Source organism: Anolis carolinensis, chromosome 1 (assembly GCF_035594765.1).
Source record: "Anolis carolinensis isolate JA03-04 chromosome 1, rAnoCar3.1.pri, whole genome shotgun sequence".
Taxonomy (NCBI): Eukaryota; Metazoa; Chordata; class Lepidosauria; order Squamata; family Dactyloidae; genus Anolis; species Anolis carolinensis.
The window spans coordinates 178404317-178427038 of record NC_085841.1 but is presented as its reverse complement, the minus strand read 5'-3'; the positions used below and the strand labels follow the sequence as shown (position 1 = coordinate 178427038).

The following is a 22722-nucleotide window of genomic DNA, read 5'->3' as shown; positions in this document are numbered from 1 at the left end:
CCAAGAATCCAGAACAAACCACAACTTGGGGTCCATGTAAGCAGTTGGAGTAGTTCCAAGATTGAATTGGCTGCAACTGTTTACATGGGTATCTTTTATTGCCTGGGCTCGGGTGGCCTAAGGATGTGGGATAGCACTCACTGTCCATCTCAATGTCATGGCGGCCACTTGAGTGAAGCTAGTTAGAGTGACAAGACCATCAGAAAAGGGAGGGGGAAAGGAGGACGTGATTTCTCCTCTTCCCATGTCACTCTGGCTCCCTGTCCAATGTCAGCCCAGGTAATAAGCAGTAGACATGTTTCACCCACTAGCTAATGGGACGATAATGGGAGAGGAGCACTATGGGTGGCCATTCTGTGCCACCAAACTGGATTAGTTGCTGCTGGTTGTTCAGGACTCTCTCCCATCTCTGCAGTGGCCAGGAGGCTGGTGCTCAAGACCATCCCAAGGCCGATCTGCCATTCATAACTTTAGATCAGCCCAGGATATAGGACTGTGTAGAGCACTCCTTGGTAGTTTATTCTTGGAGTTCAGTTCAGTTGGTTGACTTTACTTTATTTCCCATATTTGAATCTTCTTCTGTTAAGATTTGTATTTGCATGAGGAATAAGAATAATGTATAATCTATCATATGCAAATCCTCAGCATTGTGCAAATAGGATACTGTTGAGTTAATAATGGAACAATGTTGTATTCAGAAGCATTGCAAAAAAATTATAATTTAATGTCTATTCCTGTGGGTTCACATCTGAATAGAAAGCCTGCCCACATTTTGTTCTAGATGAGGAATGCTTCTATTCAGTTGTTTGACAAAGCTTCTAATCACTTTTCTAGATCTGCAATCATGCATACATTTGCATTAAGCAACGAAGTAATTCTTTGTCCCTTTTCATGCATATTTCCTTGAACCACCCCTTAGCTTTGCATGAAGGTAAGGAGAGTGTTTTCACATGCCCTTTGGTGACCAAATTATACAATATTTCCAGTGCTAAGCATGCAGAATATACTTAGTCTTAACTGAAATACCTTCAGGTTTATAACAGTGTTTGTGTGCAACATCCAAATTCCAAAACAAAACAGTAAAATATTTCTTTTATCTTCTATCTGACTTTTTTTTAAAACCAGAATTTATGGGTGATTTTGTCTAAACACAGCACATATAATCATTTGCACAATAAGCCTTTTAATACAATAATTTTGTTCAAGAGCAATACTTCTTATGAAAACGTATATTTTGCACAAAATAGAATAATAGAATAACTTTATTGTTATTGTACAACAAAATTAAATGCCATCCTCAATCACATTACATCTATAGAATTACAAAACAAAGCACTCATTCCTCCACATTCTGATCACTATTGGACAACCCCTACTACCGCATCATTATCTACAAACTTTGATTCTAGTCAAAGTAAGAAATAAAATTATATTATTATTATTATTACCATTATCATCATCATGATCATCGTGTTGTCGAAGGCTTTCATGGCCTGAATCACGGGGTTGTATATACAGTAGAGTCTCACTTATCCAACGTAAACGGGCTGGCAGAATGTTGGATAAGCAAATATGTTGGATAATAAGGAGAGATTAAGGCAAAGCCTATTAAACATTAAATTAGGTTATGATTAAGCACCAAAACATCATGTTATACAACAAATTTGACAGAAAAAGTAGTTCAATACACAGTAATGCTATGTAGTAATTACTGTATTTACAAATTTAGCACCAAAATATCATGATGTATTGAAAACATTGACAACAAAAATGTGTTGGATAATCCAGAACGTTGAATAAGCGAGTGTTGGATAAGTGAGACTCTACTGTACCTCACAACCACTGAGGATGCCTGCCATAGATGTGGGCGAAACGTCAGGAGAGAATACTTCTAGAACATGGCCATACAGCCTGGAAAACACACAGCAACCCCATCATGATCATTATTATACTAGAAGAGATTATTACAGGGCATTTAGGCCCCTTCTACACAGCTAAATAAAATTCCACATTTTCTGCTTTGAACTGGGATATATGGCAGTGTGGCCTCAGATAACCCAGTTCAAAGGAGATATTGTGGGATTTTCTGCCATGATATTCTTGGTTATATGGCTGTGTGGAAAAGCCTTTAATCCAGTCCTCCAGGGCCTAAATAATCTAAACTTTAGCTTCCAAGATCAGACAGGATCTGGTGCGTTTAGATCAAAGGCACCAGATCCTGTCTGATCTTAGAAGCTAAATAGTACTTACTGGTTACTACTTGGATGGGAAGCCACTAAGAAATATCAGAGGCTGTAAGCTGTACTTCAGAGGAAGAAAGTGGCAAAAACCTCCTCTGTGTATTGTTTTCTAAGAAAACCATTTGATTCATCTGATTGTAAAAACATGAAAGAAGACTTGAAAGCACACAGATACACAGAGACAGCCCAGCTTGCTGTTCCATGTAAGAAACCCAAAGCAAAAACATATTTACAAATGTTCTGCTCCTGCATTCATAACTCCTCTAGAAACCAGTTCAGTTGGCAGAAAAATCCGAACCTTGAGGTGTTTCTCTGAGCTCTTTGCATATCTTCATGTGTTTTGTATCTTCTCTCAGGTGGTTGTATTTATGGCTGGAGTACCTGTTCTGACTTACAAAAAAATTCAATGTAAGAACAAACCTGAAAAACCTATCTTGTCCGTAACTTGGTGCCTCTCTGTATATGTCAGTTTAGATTAAACCTTTGTCACACATGGAGTAGTGGCTTTAATGAAGACAATCACTCCACATGCCCTTAGGTTTTACAGTCCTGTAACCAAATCACCTTTTTTGTAAAAACTAAAGAAGGAAAGGGGACCTCCCAGCTGTAGCACCCCATCTTCCCTTAGAAGCCCAGCTGTTACTAATGTGTGTTCCTTTTTGTGTCAGACATGGCTTTTGGGGCCTAACTTGCAAGACCATCATTAAAAAAAACTTTTAAATTTAAATGTTTAACATATTTTGGCGCATTGAACTATTTATTGATATTTAATTTGAATTTGCCACCCTGAGATTGCATGATTAAATGGCAGAATGAAAATGTTTTAATAAATAATTAAATGATCAGGTCTAAACCAGGCATTAATTAAATCATCAAAGCAGCTTCCTAATTTTGCAATTGCGCTGCAGTTTGCAGAACAATCAGCTACACCACCAAATGTGACATTGGCAAGAAAAGTCAACTCAAGTGAAAACATTTCTTTTAGATTGGACTCACTTCTCTGGAAATCTAGACAGTTAAAATGCCTTTCCAGGATCCTTAAGTCCTTCCTTTAAAAAAGATGCATAGTCTAATATTTGATAGGGATATAACAACAACAACAACAACAACAACAACAACAACAACAACAAGCTTTATTAGGGTCCATGGCCAGCACAAAGTGGGCACATATGCCCTGGGAAGGGGAAACGCAGTTCCCTAGTGAAGCAGTTATTAAAAAACATTAGAAAACAGTTTGAAATCATATTTTAAAAACACAGGTTAATGCAGCAGATATGGAACTGGGGGGGGGGGGGGAGGAGGCTGATAGAAAAGGTCAAAGCACTGGGGGGGGGCGGGGCACTAAAAGGGGACAGGAGGGGCACATTACAAGAGTTGTAGCATTTCAGCTGTAACAGGATGTTCTAGCTGCATTCCCGACAGGGTGTTGCCTTGCAGGGTCGATCATCATCCATCTGATTTTAAGTGCTGCAGCACAAAACTTAGCAACACTGCAAGTTCTTGTAGTGCTAGAGTCCAAAAGCAGCAGGGAGGTGTAATGTTTTTGATGCGTCCTGGGTATTTTAGAAGTCATGGTGTAATGCGATTAATTCTAATGTCTCTATAGAATATGCGTTGGAGGAGCACATGCTCTGTTGTTTCTATGTGTCCCTGACTCACAGGGGCATAATCTCTCCTTGAAGGGGGTCTTCTGGTACCTCCCCTCTAATACCGCCAATAGCAGGACATGGCATTTTGCCAGGGTAAAAGCCATTTGTTGTTTAGGCACCTCCAGGTTTGTTAGATAAGCCATGGAGGTGGTGTGGTATCTATTAGCTTCACTAACAATAAAGGCTGGGGAGCAGGCAAAGTCCGATTGGTGCTCTATGTCCAGGATTCGTTACCTAAGGAGATCCTTGACTTGGTCCTATCCCATGTTTAGCAGTCGTTCCTGGGAGAAGCCTGATGTTGTGATCTTTACTGCCACTGTTTTAGTCCATGTGGACTGGAAGTCGTCCCTCATAGTTAGGAGGGCAAGACCACATGGTGAGAAGGACAGATGTAGCCAGTAGTTGAGAATGGCTGTCCATACTCTCACCTCCACTTTCACAAAACCTGTCTCCAATCGCAGGGTGGCATTAGAAACACATCTGGGAGCCTGTAGAGCTGATCTTAGGAATTTTGATTGAACATGCTCTAGTGGAGCACAATTTGAAAAGGGGCCAAGCTGGGTTCCATACAGCATTTTATGCAATTGGTTTAGCTTTAAAAAGTTGAAGTGCTACTGGTATAAAGTGGCCTCCTTCCATCTTGAGATATCTTAGGATGGCGGATGAGCTCTTTTGTGCTGGCTCTTCTGCATACTCTGCATGGGTTTTCTTGCTTCTAGTGCAGTGGAGGCGTACTCCCAGGTATTTAAAATTTGAGATCTGCTCAGTTTTATGTCTATCTATTCTCCAGTTGTGATTCTTGGGTCGTTTGGCAAACATCATAATTTTGGTTTTCTGAAAATTGAGATGAAGCTGTTCCGCATCGCAGTAATTCGTTAATGCTCTCAGGGCTCTTTTCAGTCCGACTTAAGTTCTGGAAAGAAGAACTGCATCATCTGCATAAATCAGGGTGGATAGATGCCTTCCTGCTAGTTTTGGAGGGTGGAAATCCAAGTTGTAAAGGTGTTCCACCATGGAGTTAATATAGAAATTTAATAATAGTGAGTCCAAAATGCACCCTTGCTTGAGCCTTTCTCTGTTTCAACTGCTTTGATAAGATGGCCCTGGGGACTGTTCCTTATATGCTTCTTTATGGAGTGTGCGTATTCACTGCAGGAGTAGTCTGTCTATTGAGGTGGACCCAAGTTTTTCCTGTAGTTTTGTACGTGAGATGGAATCAACTGATAGGGATATATCATTATATAGTGGTTCGTCCTTCATTTCTCAGAGGGAATACTATCCCTGAAGCAGGGGTGAGCAGCAGTGGCTCTCCAGATATTATACCACAGATGCCATAACCTCTCACTATTAACTGTGCTGGCTAGGTATAATGGGAATTATAGGCAACAACAACAACAACAGCAATAAAAATATATGGAGCTGCCCACCCCTGCCCCAAACAGATGTTTTTCTGCCTGATATGAACTCAATACCTTTTTTTACCCACCTCTTAACAATAGCAAACCTAGCAACTCCACTCAAATGTCCATCTGAAGTGGCAACAGAGATATTTTAGTGGAATATCCCCATACCAATGCCTACACAAGATGAGTGAACAGAATTGGATGTTAGGGCTCATTGGATCATCAGAAAAGTGATAATGTAGCAGTGGGAGCATCTGAAGCAGCCTCTCATTTTGAGGCACATGGTCCTGATACTGTTCATCCATTCTGAACCAAAAATGTATAGAGGGAGTGCCATCTACTGAAAGATTCAAGATAGCTGAGAATTACTTCTGAAGATGGATGGATGGTATCGTTAAAGTGACTAGCTTGACCTTGCAGGAGCTGGGGGTGTCAACAGCCGACAGGGAGCTCTGGCGTGTGCTGGTCCATGAGGTCACGAAGAGTTGGAAGGGACTGAACAAATAAACAACAACTTCTATATCAGATTTTTTTTCAAGATACTTGCATCAGTCTCCTGCGGGAGAGATAAAGTGGGGTATAATAATAATAATAATCATCATCATCATCATCATCATCATCATCAACAGGAAGAGATGTTCTAATCAGTTCAGGAAATTGTTTGATAGCAGTTCATTTGTATGAAACCAAAGTAGATTAGTGGCTTCTTCTGGCGCAAGCACAAGAGTGCTGCAGCAATACCGCAAGGGGAGGCATTTTGTTGAAACAGATCAAGATCTGAGCTCTGGACAATGAAACTCTTATAGAAATGTGTGGTGCTGCCTTCTGTTAACTCTGTCCATTGACCATTTGGCCTGTATTGTTGAGTGCTACTATGAATGGCTCTTTGTAGGGTTTTTCATAGCCCTGCTTGGAGATCAGTCTGGGACTTCCTCAATATAAAACATGAGCTACAGTCCAACTCTCTGATGAGTTCTTGTCCACTGATGAGTACAGTAGAGTCTCAGTTATCTAACACTCACTTATCCAATGTTCTGGATTATCCAAACCATTTTTGTAGTCAATGTTTTCAATGCATTGTGATATTTTGGTGCTAAATTCGTAAATACAGTAATTACTACATAGCATTAATGTGTAATGAACTACTTTTTCTGTCAAATTTGTTGTATAACATGATGTTTTGGTGCTTAATTTGTAAAATCAGAACCTATTTTGATGTTTAATAGGCTTTTTCTTAATCTCTCCTTATTATCCAACATATTCACTTATCCAACGTTCTGCTGGCCCGTTTATGTTGAATAAGTGAGACTCTACTGTATTTAAATTTGTCTTCACCTTCTCTTTTCAGAAAAACATCTAGGTCCTGTAACAAAATTGCCTCAATTTTTGTTCCATAGGATATTGTTATCTATAATATGTTCCTATTGTACCAGACTTTCTTCTTCTTCTTTCAGTATAATAGACAAAGAAGTGGCTTTAATGGCAGAGGTGGACAAAGTTAAAGAAGAAGCCAGTAAGTACAAATCAAAATGGGATACACCTTGAGCTTTGAAGCAGCTGGAAAAGGTTGTTTAGGACTGCTCTTGCAAAAATAACAAGTGGAACTTATTTTTTCAGAAGCATGTACACTGGTTCTCAACCTGTGGATCCCCAGATGTTTTGGCCTTCAACTCCCAGAAATTCTAACAGCTGGTAAACTGGCTGAGATTTCTGGGAGTTGTAGGCCAAAACACCTGGGGACCAACAGGTTGAGAACCACTGATGTACAGGTTTGGACCATGGACAGATTTACCTCTAAGTTTTGCACCAGATATTTCCACATGAAACTGCAGACATCATTGGAATTGTAATTATTGCTGTGCATTCAATAATTGTGCTGGAAAATATTGGCTGGAGAGTGAGCTTTTAAAGATTTGTTCTCTACTCCTCCAAAAATTTGATTTCTAGCAATGACAGTAGGCTTAAGAGTTAGGTTGATGCCAGGTCAAATCTTGCCAGCCACAGGCAGAAGCAGAGAAAGAGAGGGGAATGATATTTGATTCTGAACAGGATTTATAATAGTAGATGTTTACAGCCGCTATTTATTTCTTTGCAGAATCCAAATCTGCTGTTTAACTTACCCATGCCTTGGAGTCTGTCTAGAAATTTGCTAGGTCCACTACATAACTTTTTTGGTATGCTTCCTTTTGAAATTACCACAGGGTTGCACTGGAGGACCTAGTAAATGTATGGGAAGGATACTTTTCTCAGAATCTATAGATCCTTCAGTGCAATTCTGTGGTGTGCTACGACTGAAGTAATTTAATGATGCTTTGCCATATTTGCAGTTTCAGATAACTGTGGTTCATTTTGGAACATATGCCTCATAGATATACGTTTCGTATTATATCCCAGTAGTGCAAAGTTGCTTCATTTTCATAAAGTTGTACCCAAAACTGCATAACAGGATTTAAGGTAATTCCTCCCTTCCTCACAGGCTGATGCTATAGGAATGAAGATCAAGAGAGCACACTTGCATGGGGTGACCACTCACACAACATAGAATACAACCCACAATTTATGCAAGATGTAAATCCAGAGTTTCTTAGTATGTCTCCTAAGATTATTTTTATGGCATCTCATTTCTTTATTTTATCTATTTGCCATAACAAACAAAAAGAATGCTTAAGATAGCAGACAAAACACAACACCATCAAGGGGCCCTTCCACATAGCCATATAACCAGAATATCAAGGCAGATAATCTACAATATCTGCTTTGAACTGCGTTATCTGAGTCCACACTGCCATATAACCGAGTTCAAAGCAGATAATGTGGGGTTTTATACAGCTGTGTGGAAGGGGCCTAGGTGTATCTCTACCATAGAAATAATACAGTTTGATACCACTTTATCTGCCATAGCTCAGTGCTGTAGAATCACAGAAGATTTTACAAGGTCTTTAGCGTCCCCTGCAAAGAGTGCTGATGCCACACCAAAATACAACTTCCAGGATTCCATATCATGAGCCATGGGTATTAAGGTGGTGCAAACTACATTCATTCTCCAGTGTAGATGCACCCCAACAATATGCTGCCTCCTATAATTCATTTATTTATTTATTTATTTATTTGTTTATTCGTGGGGGGATTTGTATCTTTTGGAAACTAATTCCCAGCAGACACAAAGAATGTGAAGTGGGAGCAACGTAGAAATATCTGTTCTAGACATGAAGTAATGAGACAATCATGGAGGCATATTTCTTTTGTTGTAGTGTGATTTCAAATCGTTTTGAATTTACGGAGACCCTTGGGTCAACCTAGTACAGGACTTTCTTGGCAATTATCATTCAAAGAGGTCTTGCCTTTGCCTTTCTCTGATGCTGGGAGAGTGTGACTTGCAAGGTCCCCCAGTAAGTTTCCATGGCCAAGTGAAGAATCTAAGGGCCCTTCCAAAAAGGCCCTATATCCTAGGATCTGATCCCAGGTTTTCTGTTTATCCCATATTATCTGACAGTGTAGACTCATATAATCCAGTTTAAAGCAGAAAACCTGGGATCAGATCCTGGGATATAGAGCCTGTCTGGAAGGGCCCTAACACTGGTGCTCAAACCACAACACCTTATTTTACTTGTGAACTAATTGTCAAGTCTTTATTAAAGTCACTTCTACTTGTTGAGACAAAGGATGTATGTTGAGGCACTGAATGCACAGTAAACAATTTTTGCATTATCCTTTCTTAAAAAATTGTAGTGGAAATTTTAACTGCTCGTCAGAAAAAAGCTGAAGAATTGAAGAGACTAACCGATTTGGCTAGTCAGATGGCAGAAACACAACTGGCAGAACTGCGCGCTGAAATTAAGGTTTGTCTTCCAACCTAGTACCTTGATTGGATTTACAAACAAACCAAAAAACAAAATGGGGCTTGAGAAGATTCTGTGAAACTGTACAGTAGACAGAAGGGGAGCCAAACTAGAAACTTAGGGCCCTTCCGCACAGTCATATAACCCAGAATATCAAAGCAGAAAATCCCACAATATCTGCTTTGAACTGGGTTATCTGAGTCCACACTGCCATATATTCTAGTTCAAAGCAGAAAATGTGGGATTTTATTCAGCTCTGTGGAAGGGGCCATAGTATCATGATGTTGAGTGATACCAGTATTCTTATACACAACTGGAAAATTTAAAAATTTGTGAGATTATGATAGAGACTAGTGCAATAATGCAACAATTAAGAAAAAAGCATTGCAAAACTTTAAAAACATCAAAACTAACTAAATAAGATAGATGGCAATTGCATGACAGCCATAGGCATAATGTTGAGGGTGCCTGTGGAGTTGCTAATGATGAGCATGGCCATGCAAGAGTGTCTTCCCAGGGTAATTCACACTTGAAGTAATTCTTTATATTTCCTGAAGGTTGTGTTCCACTTCCCCATTTCTTTTAACAAGCAAGGCATTTTCTTCCCACTCTATAATATACGAGAGCAGAGTATTATGCTAAGAGTGCTGAATAAATGGCTGTAAGAAACAGTTATAAACAACCTTTTAAAATACCAAATGAATCTAAGACAGGTATGTGTTTTTCAAAAGAGACTTTTTACCTATCTTTATATAAAAGTCAAAGTATGTATACAGTAGAGTCTTGCTTATCCAATCTTTGCTCATCCAACGATCTGTATTATCCAACACAGTCTGCCATTTAGTAGTCAATGTTTTTGTGTTTTCAATACATTGCGATGTTTTGCTGCTAAATTAGTAAATACAGTAATTACTACATAAAGTCATAATTTAATTTGATTATTAATAGGCTTTTCCTTAATCCCTCCTTACTATCCAACATTTTCACTTATCCAATGTTCTGCCGACCCTTTTATGTTGGATAAGCAAGACTCTGCTGTATATGTATGCTTGTTTGTCTGTCTGTGCCACAAAGGTTGTTGCTAGGTGAAGTGGCCCTCTGTGATGTCACTGGAAAGAAAGATGACATATGAGGAGAAGGGAGGAAGGAAGGAAAGAAAGAGAAAAAGAAGATAACGCTAATTTTGTATATACAGTGTTTTTGCTGTTCTAGTTTATCACACAAGGCAATTTATAATAAAGATCCTTTCTTCCCCATTCTAGCATTTTGTCAGTGAACGTAAATATGATGAAGAATTGGGAAGATCCGCCCGCTTTTCTTGTGACATTGAACAATTGAAGACTCAGATCCTACAGTGTGGAGAAAGTAAGTCATGTCACTTCCTACCAAGGGTTGTGGGACTTGGTGCCTTTGCCACATTTTCTGGATGCTAGCACAGTATATGCCTACTAGAGATGTGCACGATATTTGTCTCATTTGTTTCATTCGTGTTTCTGTTTCGTATCGTCCATTCGGATGGCACAAAACAGAAAGACTCCCAATGAAACAAAAGCTGCCTTTCTGATCGATCAGCTGTAAGCCCTGTGGGGCCTTTGTGTGTATGCCCAAAGCCTGCACCCATAGGCTCGAAGCTCCTGAGCCTACAGGTGCAGGCTTTGGGTCTAGGCGCCTGGGCCTCGCAGGACTTACAGTCAAGCGCTGAGTAAGGAGCAATTTTGGGAGGTCAGACGAAAACAGGTCAGGGCCTCGACGAAAGCCTGGACATTAAACAGAACAAGGTAAGTCCCGAAAGCCCATCTCTAATGCTTACTTCACTGTCTTTCATCTTGAGAAGTCAAGTGTGAAATCCCTTCTAAGCAGCCATATAATCCAGAATATCAAGGCAGAAAATCCCACATTATCTGCTTTGAACTGAGTTATCTGAGTCCACATTGCCATATATTTCAGTTCAAAGCAGATTTTATTCAGCTGTGCGGAAGGGGCCTGAGTGTGAGGATGTTTTGGAAGTTTATTATTGTGTCAGAAGCGACTTGAGAACATACTGCAAGTTGCTTCTGGTGTAAGAGAATTGGCCATCTACAGAGATGTTGCCCAGGGAACACCCGGATGTGTTACCATCCTGCTGGGAGGCTTCTCTCATGTCCCCATAAGCTAGAGCTGACAGACAGAAGCTCGCCCCATCTTACGGATTCAAACTGGCAACCTTCAGGTCAGCAGTTCAGCCGGCACAAGGGTTTAACCCACTGCGCCACTGCGGCTCCTTGCTTTGGAACTGGATCTGGAGTGTAGAAATATAATTGAAGAATCCTCCCCATGCAATGTATCTGTCCCAGGTCAATATATGCCACACGTGAATGCCCTAGACCAGGGGTCCCCAAACATTTTAAACAGGAGGCCAGTTCACGGTCCCTCGTACCGCACGCACCTTCCTCAGCGGAGGAGGAGGGAGCTGCTGCCGCGGGGGCTGGATAATTGGCTTCAATGGGCTGCATGTGGCCCCCGGGCTGTAGTTTGGGGACCCCTGCCCTAGACTTTAAAAAGTAAGTATTTGGCTGTATTTTTAATCCTAAATTAATCTGTAAATGGATTGAGAAAGCTGTGATAAAACCAGTGTTTGCCTGTTGTTGTTAATATTTCTCATAAACAGTGATACGGGGTTTCCAGACATTTTTCCAGCACCCTAAAATAACTGGCAACACATCTCATAAACTTCAAGTGTATCATATTATGCTATACTGGGTATAAATATCTTAAACTTGTGCTCTTGTCCTTAAATGCACTAGAACATATTCAGTCAATTAGAATGTTTTGCAATATAGTGGGGTTTTTTGCCAAATCCAGAATGAATAGACAAAGAGTCCCAACAGTATTATATCACAAGCCTTCATTCAAGATTATCTCTCATCTGCATCCTAAATTGTTATTTTGTACCATTTTTATAGGAACTATAGCCTTTCATATGACACAGTTCTCTCACTTTAATGGTGATGGCCACATTCTGTGGAATCAAGGGCTTGCAGTTTAGTCAGGCATTAAAGTTGCTGCTGCTCAGTCGCATAGTCGTTTCCGACTCTTCGTGACCTCATGGACCAGTCCACGCCAGAGCTCCCTGTCGGCCGTCGCTGCCCCAAGTTCCTTCAAGGTTAACCCAGTCACTTCAAGGATACCGTCCATCCATCTCACCCTTGGTCGGCCTGTCTTCCTTTTTCCTTCCATTTTCCCCAGCATCGTGATCTTTTCCAAGCTTTCTTGTCTTCTCATGATGTGGCATTAAAGTTACTCAACTGAAAATATAAATACCCCTCCCAGAAGTACAGTATTATATAGGATAGTGCTAAATGAGTCTAGTACTATGGCATGAAAGTACTAAGATTGTGTAGTGTGGAAAAGATTATTATTTGGTATAGCAAAAAGGACAACTACAATTTAAACTGGTGTACCTCTGAAATCAGTGCTAATCTATTCTGTGATTTAACATTAGTTCTGTGCATTCTTTTCCCTTATAGTTTCACATCCAAAGAACAACTATTCCTCAAGGACACCCTCCAGTACACTGCTACAGCCGGCAACTTTGCACTCAGCGGCCAGCATACAAAGTTCATACATCCGAAAATCCTTCAGTCGCGCTCGTGGCAAGGCTCCTGATGGTAGAGCAGTAATAACCAAAGGTTTCAGCCAAAGTGTCACCAGCTCCACCGAATCCTCTCCTCAAATAACAATAAATAAACAGGTGTGATTTGCGGGACAATGATTCAGCATGAACAGTAGGAAGTTCTAAAAGTTACAGTTGTGTAAGAAAAGTGGTACAAATTGATAACTGGAATTAACTACTTTATGGGTTACTGAATCCAGGATTCTGTAAGATACAGGAATTCTTATCAGCCACTGTCCTTACCTAACAACTCAGCACCAGAGATTGCTTTTATATCTGGTTATTATCTATGTGAAAACTAGGGTTTGCCAAATATGGCCTTTAAGATTTTAAATAAGATTCTATTCAGAACTTAGCCAAGCGTTCCACAATTTAGGCATTTTAGAAAGTTCTTTTTGCACCTGGCCTGGGACTTTTGAATTATTCTATCCTTATTCTTGAGTCTAATGCATCATTGAATCTAATGCTCACCCCAGTTTTCAAAACCTTGAAACTAAAAAAAAGTATTTCTGGTGAATGTAATGCGCAAAAAGTACAGTCTTTTTAATTTAGCCAAAAAAAGGTGTGCATTACAGTTGCTGCCTGTTTAGAATTCCTTCTTTAAAAACAAAAGTGTTGTAATATCAAAGCTTCCAGCGATTGAAAGAAAAACCTTGGCATGCATCTATGCTGTTGAGTGAATTCACTTTAACTGCCCTGATTGAATGTTATGAAATCATGTAGTTTACAAGCTCTTGAGCTTTCTCTGCCAAAGAAAGCTAGTGGTTCACCAAACTACAAAGCCCAAGACTGCATAGCATTGAGCCATGGCCATTAAACTTGAGGTGACGTCCCTCAAATAGGAGCTCCAGGTGCCTCTGAAGCAGCTTCACCTTTTGCTTTGGCTCAGCACTAAGATTGATTACTGTATTACCGGACTCTAATGCACACTCTAATTTTGGCAAGGCAATTCAGCCAAAGAAGGTGAGCATTAGATTTGAGTCAATGCAGTACTATGGAAAATCAGGTGTATTTGTTTATGGTCCATATGTTTTTTAAAAAAACTATCTACTGAGGGCCTTTCCACATAGCCCTATATCCCTGAATATCAAGGCGAAAATCCCACATTATCTGAATGTAGACTGAGATAACCCAGTTCAAAACAGATATTGTGGGATTTTCTGCCTGGATATTCTGGGATATAGGACTGTGTGGAAGGGCCCTCTGTTTGATCCCAGGTATATGCATAGAATGGCAAACTGAACTTATATTTCTAAGAATGTCTGCAATTTTCTATTCACTACATTTTTATCTTCCTTGGAATTACACAGTCAGTAAACAAGATAAATTAAGTTAGACTTAGGACATTGCTTAGGATAACTGCTGTGTATCCTCATTTTGCAATTGTAATTGCAGCAGTGTCTGGAAATGACATACTGATCTCAAACTAGTTCACCACCCAAAGTATCAAGAGATCTGTGCTGCTAACAAGCAGGGTGCTGCAAGATAACATATGTGGTGCCCTCCTGGCAGCAACTGAGGTTGCCATCAAGAGTTGGAACAGGTCCCACAGGAGTTCAGTTCCTACTTTTGCTTCTTGTAGCCTTCATTTCTGGCAAGAGAGGGCTGGTCATGTCGTCATGCAGTGCCTCATTCACCAGAAGTACAGACCCCATCATTCTGGCTTGATAACTCAGTTTTAAGATGTGTTTCTGGGATCCGATCAGGGGAAAAAGCATGGGTATGACATTGTGGTCATGCCTCCTGTCTTGACACTATCCATCCTGGACTGGTTAGAAAAAGCTTCAAGCCATTTTTGGACCAAAGCACTCAAATGTATTTGGCTTTTAGTAGGTTACTTTGGATTAAAATTACAAAAAATATCCCCCCATTTCCCAAAATTTATTTCCTCCAGAATCCTGCTTTAGGAGTCACAATTTGCTATGCCTTGCTATGAAATAGGTTTTTTTAATCGTGTCAGAAGCAAATTGAGAATATACTGCAAGTTGCTTCTACTGTGAGAGAATCGGCCATCTGCAAGGACATTGCCCGGGGGCACCTGGATGTGTTACCATCCTGTGGGAGGCTTCTGTCATGTCTCCACATGGAAAGCTGGGGCTGACCGGTGGGAGCTCACCCTGTCTCGCGGATTCAAACCATTGACCTTCAAGTCTTCAGGTCAATAATTCAGCTGGCACAAGGGTTTAACCCATTGCGCCACCATGGCTCCTAAGTGAAATAGTATTACGAGTTACTAATGAGACTTTTAACATTTAACATCATCATCAGTGTTATATTCCCCCTCCCAAAAGTAACATGCTGTGGGTATTTTCTTGTAAAATGTTATTTCTATGATGTAATGGCAATAGTCAAAGCTTCCTGTAATTTGCATTATTCTCTCCTGTCTTCAGAGATTGTAATGACAGCAAAGCACATAAGTTTTACTGATACTTCCTGAAAGTGTTTCAGCCTAACATATGTAACAGATATGCGCAAGACTAAATTAAGAATATTTTTGTTAGATTTTTACTAAATAGACCAATGGTAAAATACAACTAAATTAATGCCTGTATTCCCTCCCTCTGACAGAATGGGTCTTCCAATCAGAGACGAAGATTCCACGGACAATACCACGGCATTCGAATCAATGGATCTCACAAGCCACAAAGTGCCAGTATCGAATCAGATCAGAACAACACAAAAGGAAGTGCCTGGCATGAATACAGAAGACCGCACCACAGTAGTTTTAGGCCCAGAAATAAAGGCACTCTTAAAACCCAAGAGCAGCCTACACCTGCAAAAACCACAGAAAATCTAACATATCCAGAAAAAACACGGCGAAAGCACCCCACGTCAGGTCCAATAGAGTCTGGATCTTTATGCAGCAATATTACCAGGGTTTCTCAATGCAATCTATGCCCTTCAAGCAGAGAGGCTTCTGCAGATGCTCCTGTCCTCTCGGTCCCAGCTGTGACTTTGGTGGCATGACGACTGGGAATGATGGAAGGGCAAATGTAATGCATTTTCAACTTGCATTTCTCAGTAAAGGTGCTTTCCCTTTCCCATACCCCCAATTACTAGCAAAATACTTTGTCAGGTGTTTTTACAATTGTGGTAAAGCATACACACACTTTTCTTAACTATAAATACCGTATGTAACCGTATCTTGTTACATATTTTGAAAACTTTGCTCAGTATAGTCAAGATTGTTTTTCATAATAATGCAACTTTTGGCTAGCCACTACTTAGTAACACAATCAAAAAGGTGTTGGAAAATAAATTGCAGGAAGATGTCAATGTAAATTTGACGTCGTTTGTTACTGTTCAATTTATTGTTTACTAGCTTGGGTACCCGCTATTGCCCAGGTTATTTGAAAAAGTTAATTTTTTAAATTGCATTATGTTGTGAATTAACTACAACTGACATGCCAGGTTAACCCCCAGAAACTCCCATCAGTACTTAAAGTTTGTTACATTGGGCAAGTTTGCTCTGGATGCATCATCGGTGGGATTAAATGTGCTCTATGGCTGTAGGGTAAATTACAGCTCCCACTATGGTGAGTTAGTCCCCTCAGACCCCTCAAGTAAATTGAGTTAGTCGTGGGGGTTCTGTGTGCCAAGTTTGATACAGGTCCATCTTCGGTGGAGGTCATAGTTTCCCTAGTTGTGGGTGAACCACAACTCCCAGAAGGGAAGGTCAGCTCCCCCCAAAACCCCTCCAGTAATCAAATTTTGGCATATCAGGTATGTGTCTTTCCTGTTTTGTCTTTCAAAAACAGCCTTAAAACAATGTGGTAAGTAAATGAAAACTGCTTTACTTCAGCAAAACATAAAGAACATCACACTCAGTGGTATAATGCAAAAGAAAGCAAAGAGGTCTTAGGGCAAACACAGTTCTTAAGTCTCTGATTAATTCCCAAATCAAGTAGCAGTCTTACTTCAGACAAAGAAACAGCAATAAATCCTTAGGAGCAGTTTCCCAGATGCAGACTTGAAGCAGGCACAAGGGGAGCAAAGGCTTCGGCTTTAGAGTCAGTTTGTTACCAGCAAAAGCTGACTGCACCTGCTTCTGCTTTATAGCCCTGAGTTCCCTCACAGCTGCTAGGGTGGTTCCCAATTACTCAGGTGCTCTGGCAGCTATTCTAGCTGAACGACGTCTCTGCTCTGTTTCCTTTCCCTCTCCTAAAATGTGGGTACTTGCAAAATCTCCTCAGATTCCAACTCCCCCTCAGATTCATGAACACTTTCCTGCTCCCCTTCCCCTTCTGAAGAAGAGGAATCCCTAACAGTGTGCCAAGTTTAGTCCAGATCCAGTGCTCTCTGGATGTAGGTGAACTACAACTTCCCCAAATCAAGGTGAATTTTCCCCAAAGACCTTCAGTATTTTTTTGCTGGGCATGGGGGCTCTGTGTGCCAAGTATTGTTCAATTCCATCTTTGGTGGAGTTCAGAGTGCTCATTGATTGCAGGTGAACTATAAATCCTAGTACCTACAACTCCAAAATGTCCAGGCCAATTCCCCTAAAAACTCAGCAGTATACAAATTTGGGCAAATCGGGTATGCATGCCAAGTTTGGTCCTGTTCCATCGTTGTTTGGGTTCATAGTACACTCTGGATGTAGGTGAACTACAACTCCTTATAAATTCCTCCAAAGACCTTCAGTATTTTTGTTGGTCATGTGAGTTCTCTGTGCCAAGTTAGTTCCAGGTCCATTGTTGGTGAAGTTCAGAGTGCTCTTAGATTGCAGGTGAACTATACATCCCAGTACCTACAACTCCTATAAATCATGGTGAATTCTCCCCAAACCGCTTCAATGATCAATTTCTCTGTTTTCTGTGTATAGAAAGAGTAGGAAAATTGTTAAGGAAGAGGCTGTGGGCGGGGTCATAAAAATTTCACAACAATGGAGAGAGTAAGAAACACTGGGATCTCTATGGTTGAGGGAAAACAGAAAATCTAGAATGAAATCGTCCCTGTATGAAAGCCTTCACCTGGGTGGCTGACAGTATGGTGTGTGTGGAGGACATTGGCAGGGCTCTTGGACATGTTCAAGGTGCTCTCTATAACCTGCAATGTCATTGGAGGGAGGGCATTCGGTGGCTCCTCAGAAATGGGAGCTATAGCTGTTTGTGGAATTGGGAACCTGTCTGTGTAAGTGGACACCCCAGCCATATACATAAATATTTTCATTTTTATTATATGTATAGATGAAATAGCATCAGATCGGGGGCTGAGGGAATATATTGATATCCCTATGGCTGGTCTGCATTCAGGTTACTAATGCTATTCTTTACTATTTCCATATTACATAGAGCTCAAAACATTGGTACAGAACAAACCTGACCCTGAAGCTTCATACTTTTATTCACTACATTTTAAGACAACATTTGAGCCTAAAAACGATCTGCTTTGTCACAGAAATCATCCCAGAAATGTAGCAAAATGTCTTTTTAAATTTGGTATTTGCAAAACACACCTTGTTTTGTAACTCTGTACAAAATTATCTTCAGGTTATGTGTACAAGGTGCATCTGAAACATAAATGTAATGTTTAGTCTTGGGTCCCAACTCCAAAATGCCTCATCAGGTATGTAGATTCAAATACTGTATAAGCATTCCAAAATCTGGAGAAAAGAATCTAAATCCAAAACACTTTTGGTCCAAAGCTTTTGGGATGAGACATACTCAGCCTATACCCTGTTTATATTGAGATAACATGGAGACAGGGATGCCATTCTGCACAATGTAACACTGCAGTGATATTTCAGAGGTGCAGTCAAGTTTTTTTCCTCCCACCAAAGCTTTGAAAGCAAATCAGCTGCTTCTGATATTAAAATACTGGAAGTGCAGTTACTCATTAAGCTTTAACAGCTGTCTTAGGAACCACCACAAGGGGCTGCTGTTTCATCCCCTTTTCCATAAGGAGCCAAAGTGCTACTGCTTTAGCCAAGCCATTCCAAGCCTATCTCTTTCCACACTGAAAAGTGGAATAAGAGGCTGCTCCAAAGACTGGGCCCTTCTACATTGGCATATAAAATCCAGATTATCTTTTTGAACTGGATTATATGGTAGTGTAGACTCAAATAATCCAGTTCAAAGTAGACAATGTGGATTATCAATTTTGATAATCTGGACTATATGGCAATGTAGAAGGGGCCTCTGATCATCTAGCAAAAACAGTAAGGGAAATGGCTAGTCCAAGCAACCATACCACTGCTGGAAAAACTCCCATGTCCCAGGGTTTTCATTTGGATTATACCTGCTGCAATAATCTAGCACCTACTGCCTCTAGTTGTGGCTACAGGATGGCTGCTCCAAGTTGATCCAAAGTTGGAGTGCAGCCTCTTTTAGTATAGGATTAGATCTTGTTTCTGGAAGTTCAAGCCTATGGTTGGTTTGTACTGCAGCCCTCTAGGCTCTGGGTGGTCTTTCCCTCTCAGGTCCCTCCTCCACTGCCATATAATCTACATTATTAAAGCAGATAATCCACATTATCTGCTTTGAATTGGATTATATGAATCTACACTGCCATATAATCCAGTTCTAAGCAGATAATCTGGATTTTATATGGCAGTGTAGAAGGGGCCAGTCTCCAGGTCTAAAGATGAGGAGGAAAAGGTTCATGCTTTGATGAAAAGATACCCAAGATAACTCCATGACTGGAAAATGTGGAGAGAGAACTGCAGAACAATGGAGCTAACCAGTTCCTGCTTTACAGCCCTTAACGGTTCCTGGATGAAGTAGATTATCTAGATCAGGCCTGGGCAAACTTGGGCCCTCCAGGGGTTTTGGACTTCAACTCCCACAATTCCTAACAGCCTGATCTAAATCCATTTCAGTCTGGTTTCAGGCCTGGTTATGGGACAGAAACCACTTTGGTCATCTTGGTGGACAGAGGGAGTGTGCCCGTTGGTCCTCCTGGAACTTTCAGCGGCTTTTGATACCATCAACCATGATATCGTTCTGGGTCGCCTTTCTGGGAGGTACTGTTCTTCCTTCTTGGAGGGATGTTCTCAGAAGGTGGTGCTGGGGGACTTCTGTTTGACTCCTTGGCCACTGACCCGTGGGGTCCCTCAGGGCTCTGTGCTGTCCCCCATGCTGTTCAATATATACATGAAACCGCTGGGAGAGATCATCCAGAGTTTTGGAGTGCAGTGTCATCTATACGCAGATGACACTCAACTCTATCACTCCTTTCCACCTAATTCCAAGGAAGCGGTTCCTGTACTGAACTGGTATCTGGCAGCTGTAACAACAACAACAACACACGAGACATCACAGTTGTGGAAAAGAAAAATGTTTGGATTACAGATGTTGCCATACTAGGTGACAGTTGAAGTGATGAAAAACAAGAAAAACTCAGCCGCTATCAGGACCTCAAGATTGAACTTCAAAGACTCCGGCAGAAACCAGTACAGGTGGTCCCAGTGGTGATTGGCACACTGGGTGCCGTGCCAAAAGATCTCAGCTGGTGGTACAATCATTGTAATAAAACACATCAAAGTAAAAAAAAGAGATCAATAAAACATAATCACATCAAAAATAAACATGGTTAGATAAAAAAAAAACCTGAGGAGGCTCATAAAAATGAACTGGGCCAAAGAAAGTGTATACAGTGAGGAATGTAAACTAGAATAAAGAGGTAGGTAATGGACTGGATGAGGGGAAACAAATTGAAGTTTAATCCAGACAAGACAGAGGTGTTCCTAGTCACGTATTAAGACAGATCTGGGAGTAGGGAGTCAGCCTGTGTTAGATGGGGTCACACTCCCCCTGAAAACGCAGGTTCACAGTTTGGCTCTGTACTCCTAGATTTGACTCTCAACCTGTTGGATTTGGTCCCCTCTACCTGTTTTAGCTGTTCCTGGCCATGCTATGGAGCAGGTGTAGGACAGAATCAGAATAGGAAAGGGCAGAAGAAGTTACTGAAGCTACAGGACTGCTTTTGCACAGTTAAAGGTAGTGCACCAACTGTGCCCATTCCTGGAGAAATCAGATCTGGCCATGGTGGTACATGCCTCGGTTACATCCCAGTTGGACTACTGTAATGTGTTCTATGTGGGGCTGCCTTTGAAAAGTGCTCAAAAGCTTCACTTGGTTCAATGAGCAGCAGCCAGACTACTAACTGGGGCTGGATACAGGGAGTGTACAACTCCCCTCTTGCGACAGCTCCACTAGCTGCCAATGCATTTCCAAGCACAATTCAGAGTTCTGGTTTTGACCTACAAAGTCCTACATGGCTCTGGTCCAGGTTGCCTGAAGGACCGTATCTCTATGAACCTGGGAGACACATACGATCTACTGGGGAGGGCCCTCTCTTGACCCCACCAACTGCTCAAGCGTGCTTGGTGGGAACACGGGAGAGGGCCTTTTCGGTAGCTATTACTAGACTGTGGAACTCCCTCCCAAGAGAGACCAAGGTGGCCCCATCCCTGCTGGCCTTCCACAAGCCGGTCAAGACTTTCTTTTGCCAACAGGCATTTGGAGAAGGGTAAGGGGCAGGCTTTGGGAAGGTTTGGTGGGATTGAGGGGAATATGAGTTTTAAAGGCAATTTTAGTGTATTTAATATTTTACTTCTGTTTCTGCCACACTGTGTTACTATTTAATTGTTTTTAAACTTTTGTTCTGCACTTTTAAAACTTGTCTAGTATGGATTGTTAGCTACCTTGAGTTCCCACGGGCAGAAAGGCAGGGTATAAAGGAAATAATATTAACAGTCCACAGAAGGGGCCAGACATCCAGGCCAGGGACAGATTTACCGTATTTTTCGCTTTATAAGACGCACTCCCCCCCCCCCCCCAAATAGAGGGGAAAAGTCAGTGCGTCTTATAAACGCAACATGACTCACGAGCCCTGCGCTCAAGCCGGCTTTAAGGCCTGCCTCCCATTACATTTTCCCTCCGGGTTCTCCCCCAGGTCCTCACCATCCTGAGGGTCGTCTTCGGGGTCCTGCGCGGCGCCGGGAAGCGGGTTCAGGAGCCGCTCCAGCTCCTCTGCCAAGGGCGCCGCCATCTTCCCTGGCCTGGCTTCTCTTCCGCCTCGCCGGCTGCGAGACTTCATTTCCCAGAAGCCCTCATCATTGCAGAGCGCAGCCAAGGCTTCTGGGAGTTGAAGTTCGCGTGCTCTGAGGCGAGCCAATGAGGAGAGAGAGCCGTTGCCCCAACTAATTACTTAAAAGGCAGGATTTTAAACAGCCAGTGAAAATTAAAATAGTAAAATTACAGGCAGTTTTCTGACATGATTCCAGTACTTAAATTTGGTTCATACATTTATTTATGTAATGTTGCTCAGTAACCTGCGAAAGCCAAAATTTGGATATTTCTTGTATCATAAATCATAAAGGTCATCTTTTAGTTCAAATTATTTTTCCCCATTTTCCTCCTCTGAAAACTAGGTGCGTCTTATCATCTGGTGCGTCTTATAAAGCGAAAAATACGGTAACTGCTACTTCAATTTGAGTTTTTACTCTATCTCTCATGTAAGTGAATTCCCATGTGAGATTTGTGCTATTATTTATCCTATATTGGTTAGAAAAATTCTGAAGCCATTGCAGTAGTGTTGCAACTATTCAAATTTATTTGACTTGTTCCAGCTGATTACTTTGTATTAAAATTACAAAAAAAATCCATAAACTTGCTTTAGGCATAACAAGTAAACACTGTAACGCAACCACGTGCTTATCATATGAAATAATCATTAGCTTTGCATTCCATTAAACTTCTAATGCTATTACAGCCACATAAATTGCATTCCCTAATGAAAGGCTGCAGGCTGAGTAATTCAGGCTAACTCATGCTCAGTCTCATGCAAATAATTTTCTGGTACTGAACTTTACATTGTGTCCTTTGTTCTGCCATCACTGAAATATGGACCAGGGAAATATTTGTACAATCACATCCTTTAAGATGTATTGGTCTAGATATTTTGAATGGTTCACTTCAGCTAGTGACTTGTCTTGTA

At 41.1% G+C, this 22722-nt stretch overlaps 1 protein-coding gene across 3 annotated transcripts in view; it reads left to right on the top strand.

Moving 5' to 3' along the window:
* Positions 1-16065, top strand: part of spats2l (spermatogenesis associated serine rich 2 like) — a 77911-nt gene extending 61846 nt beyond the window's left edge. For all 3 annotated transcript variants that reach the window (XM_008113767.3, XM_008113773.3, XM_016995297.2), the window contains 5 exons: positions 6747-6805; positions 9022-9131; positions 10394-10496; positions 12638-12861; positions 15352-16065. In XM_008113767.3, coding sequence (XP_008111974.1) covers positions 6747-6805; positions 9022-9131; positions 10394-10496; positions 12638-12861; positions 15352-15750 — 895 coding nt within the window. In that variant the 3' untranslated portion in view covers positions 15751-16065. The remainder of the gene's footprint in view (positions 1-6746; positions 6806-9021; positions 9132-10393; positions 10497-12637; positions 12862-15351) is intronic.
* Positions 16066-22722: the final 6657 nt, after the last annotated feature.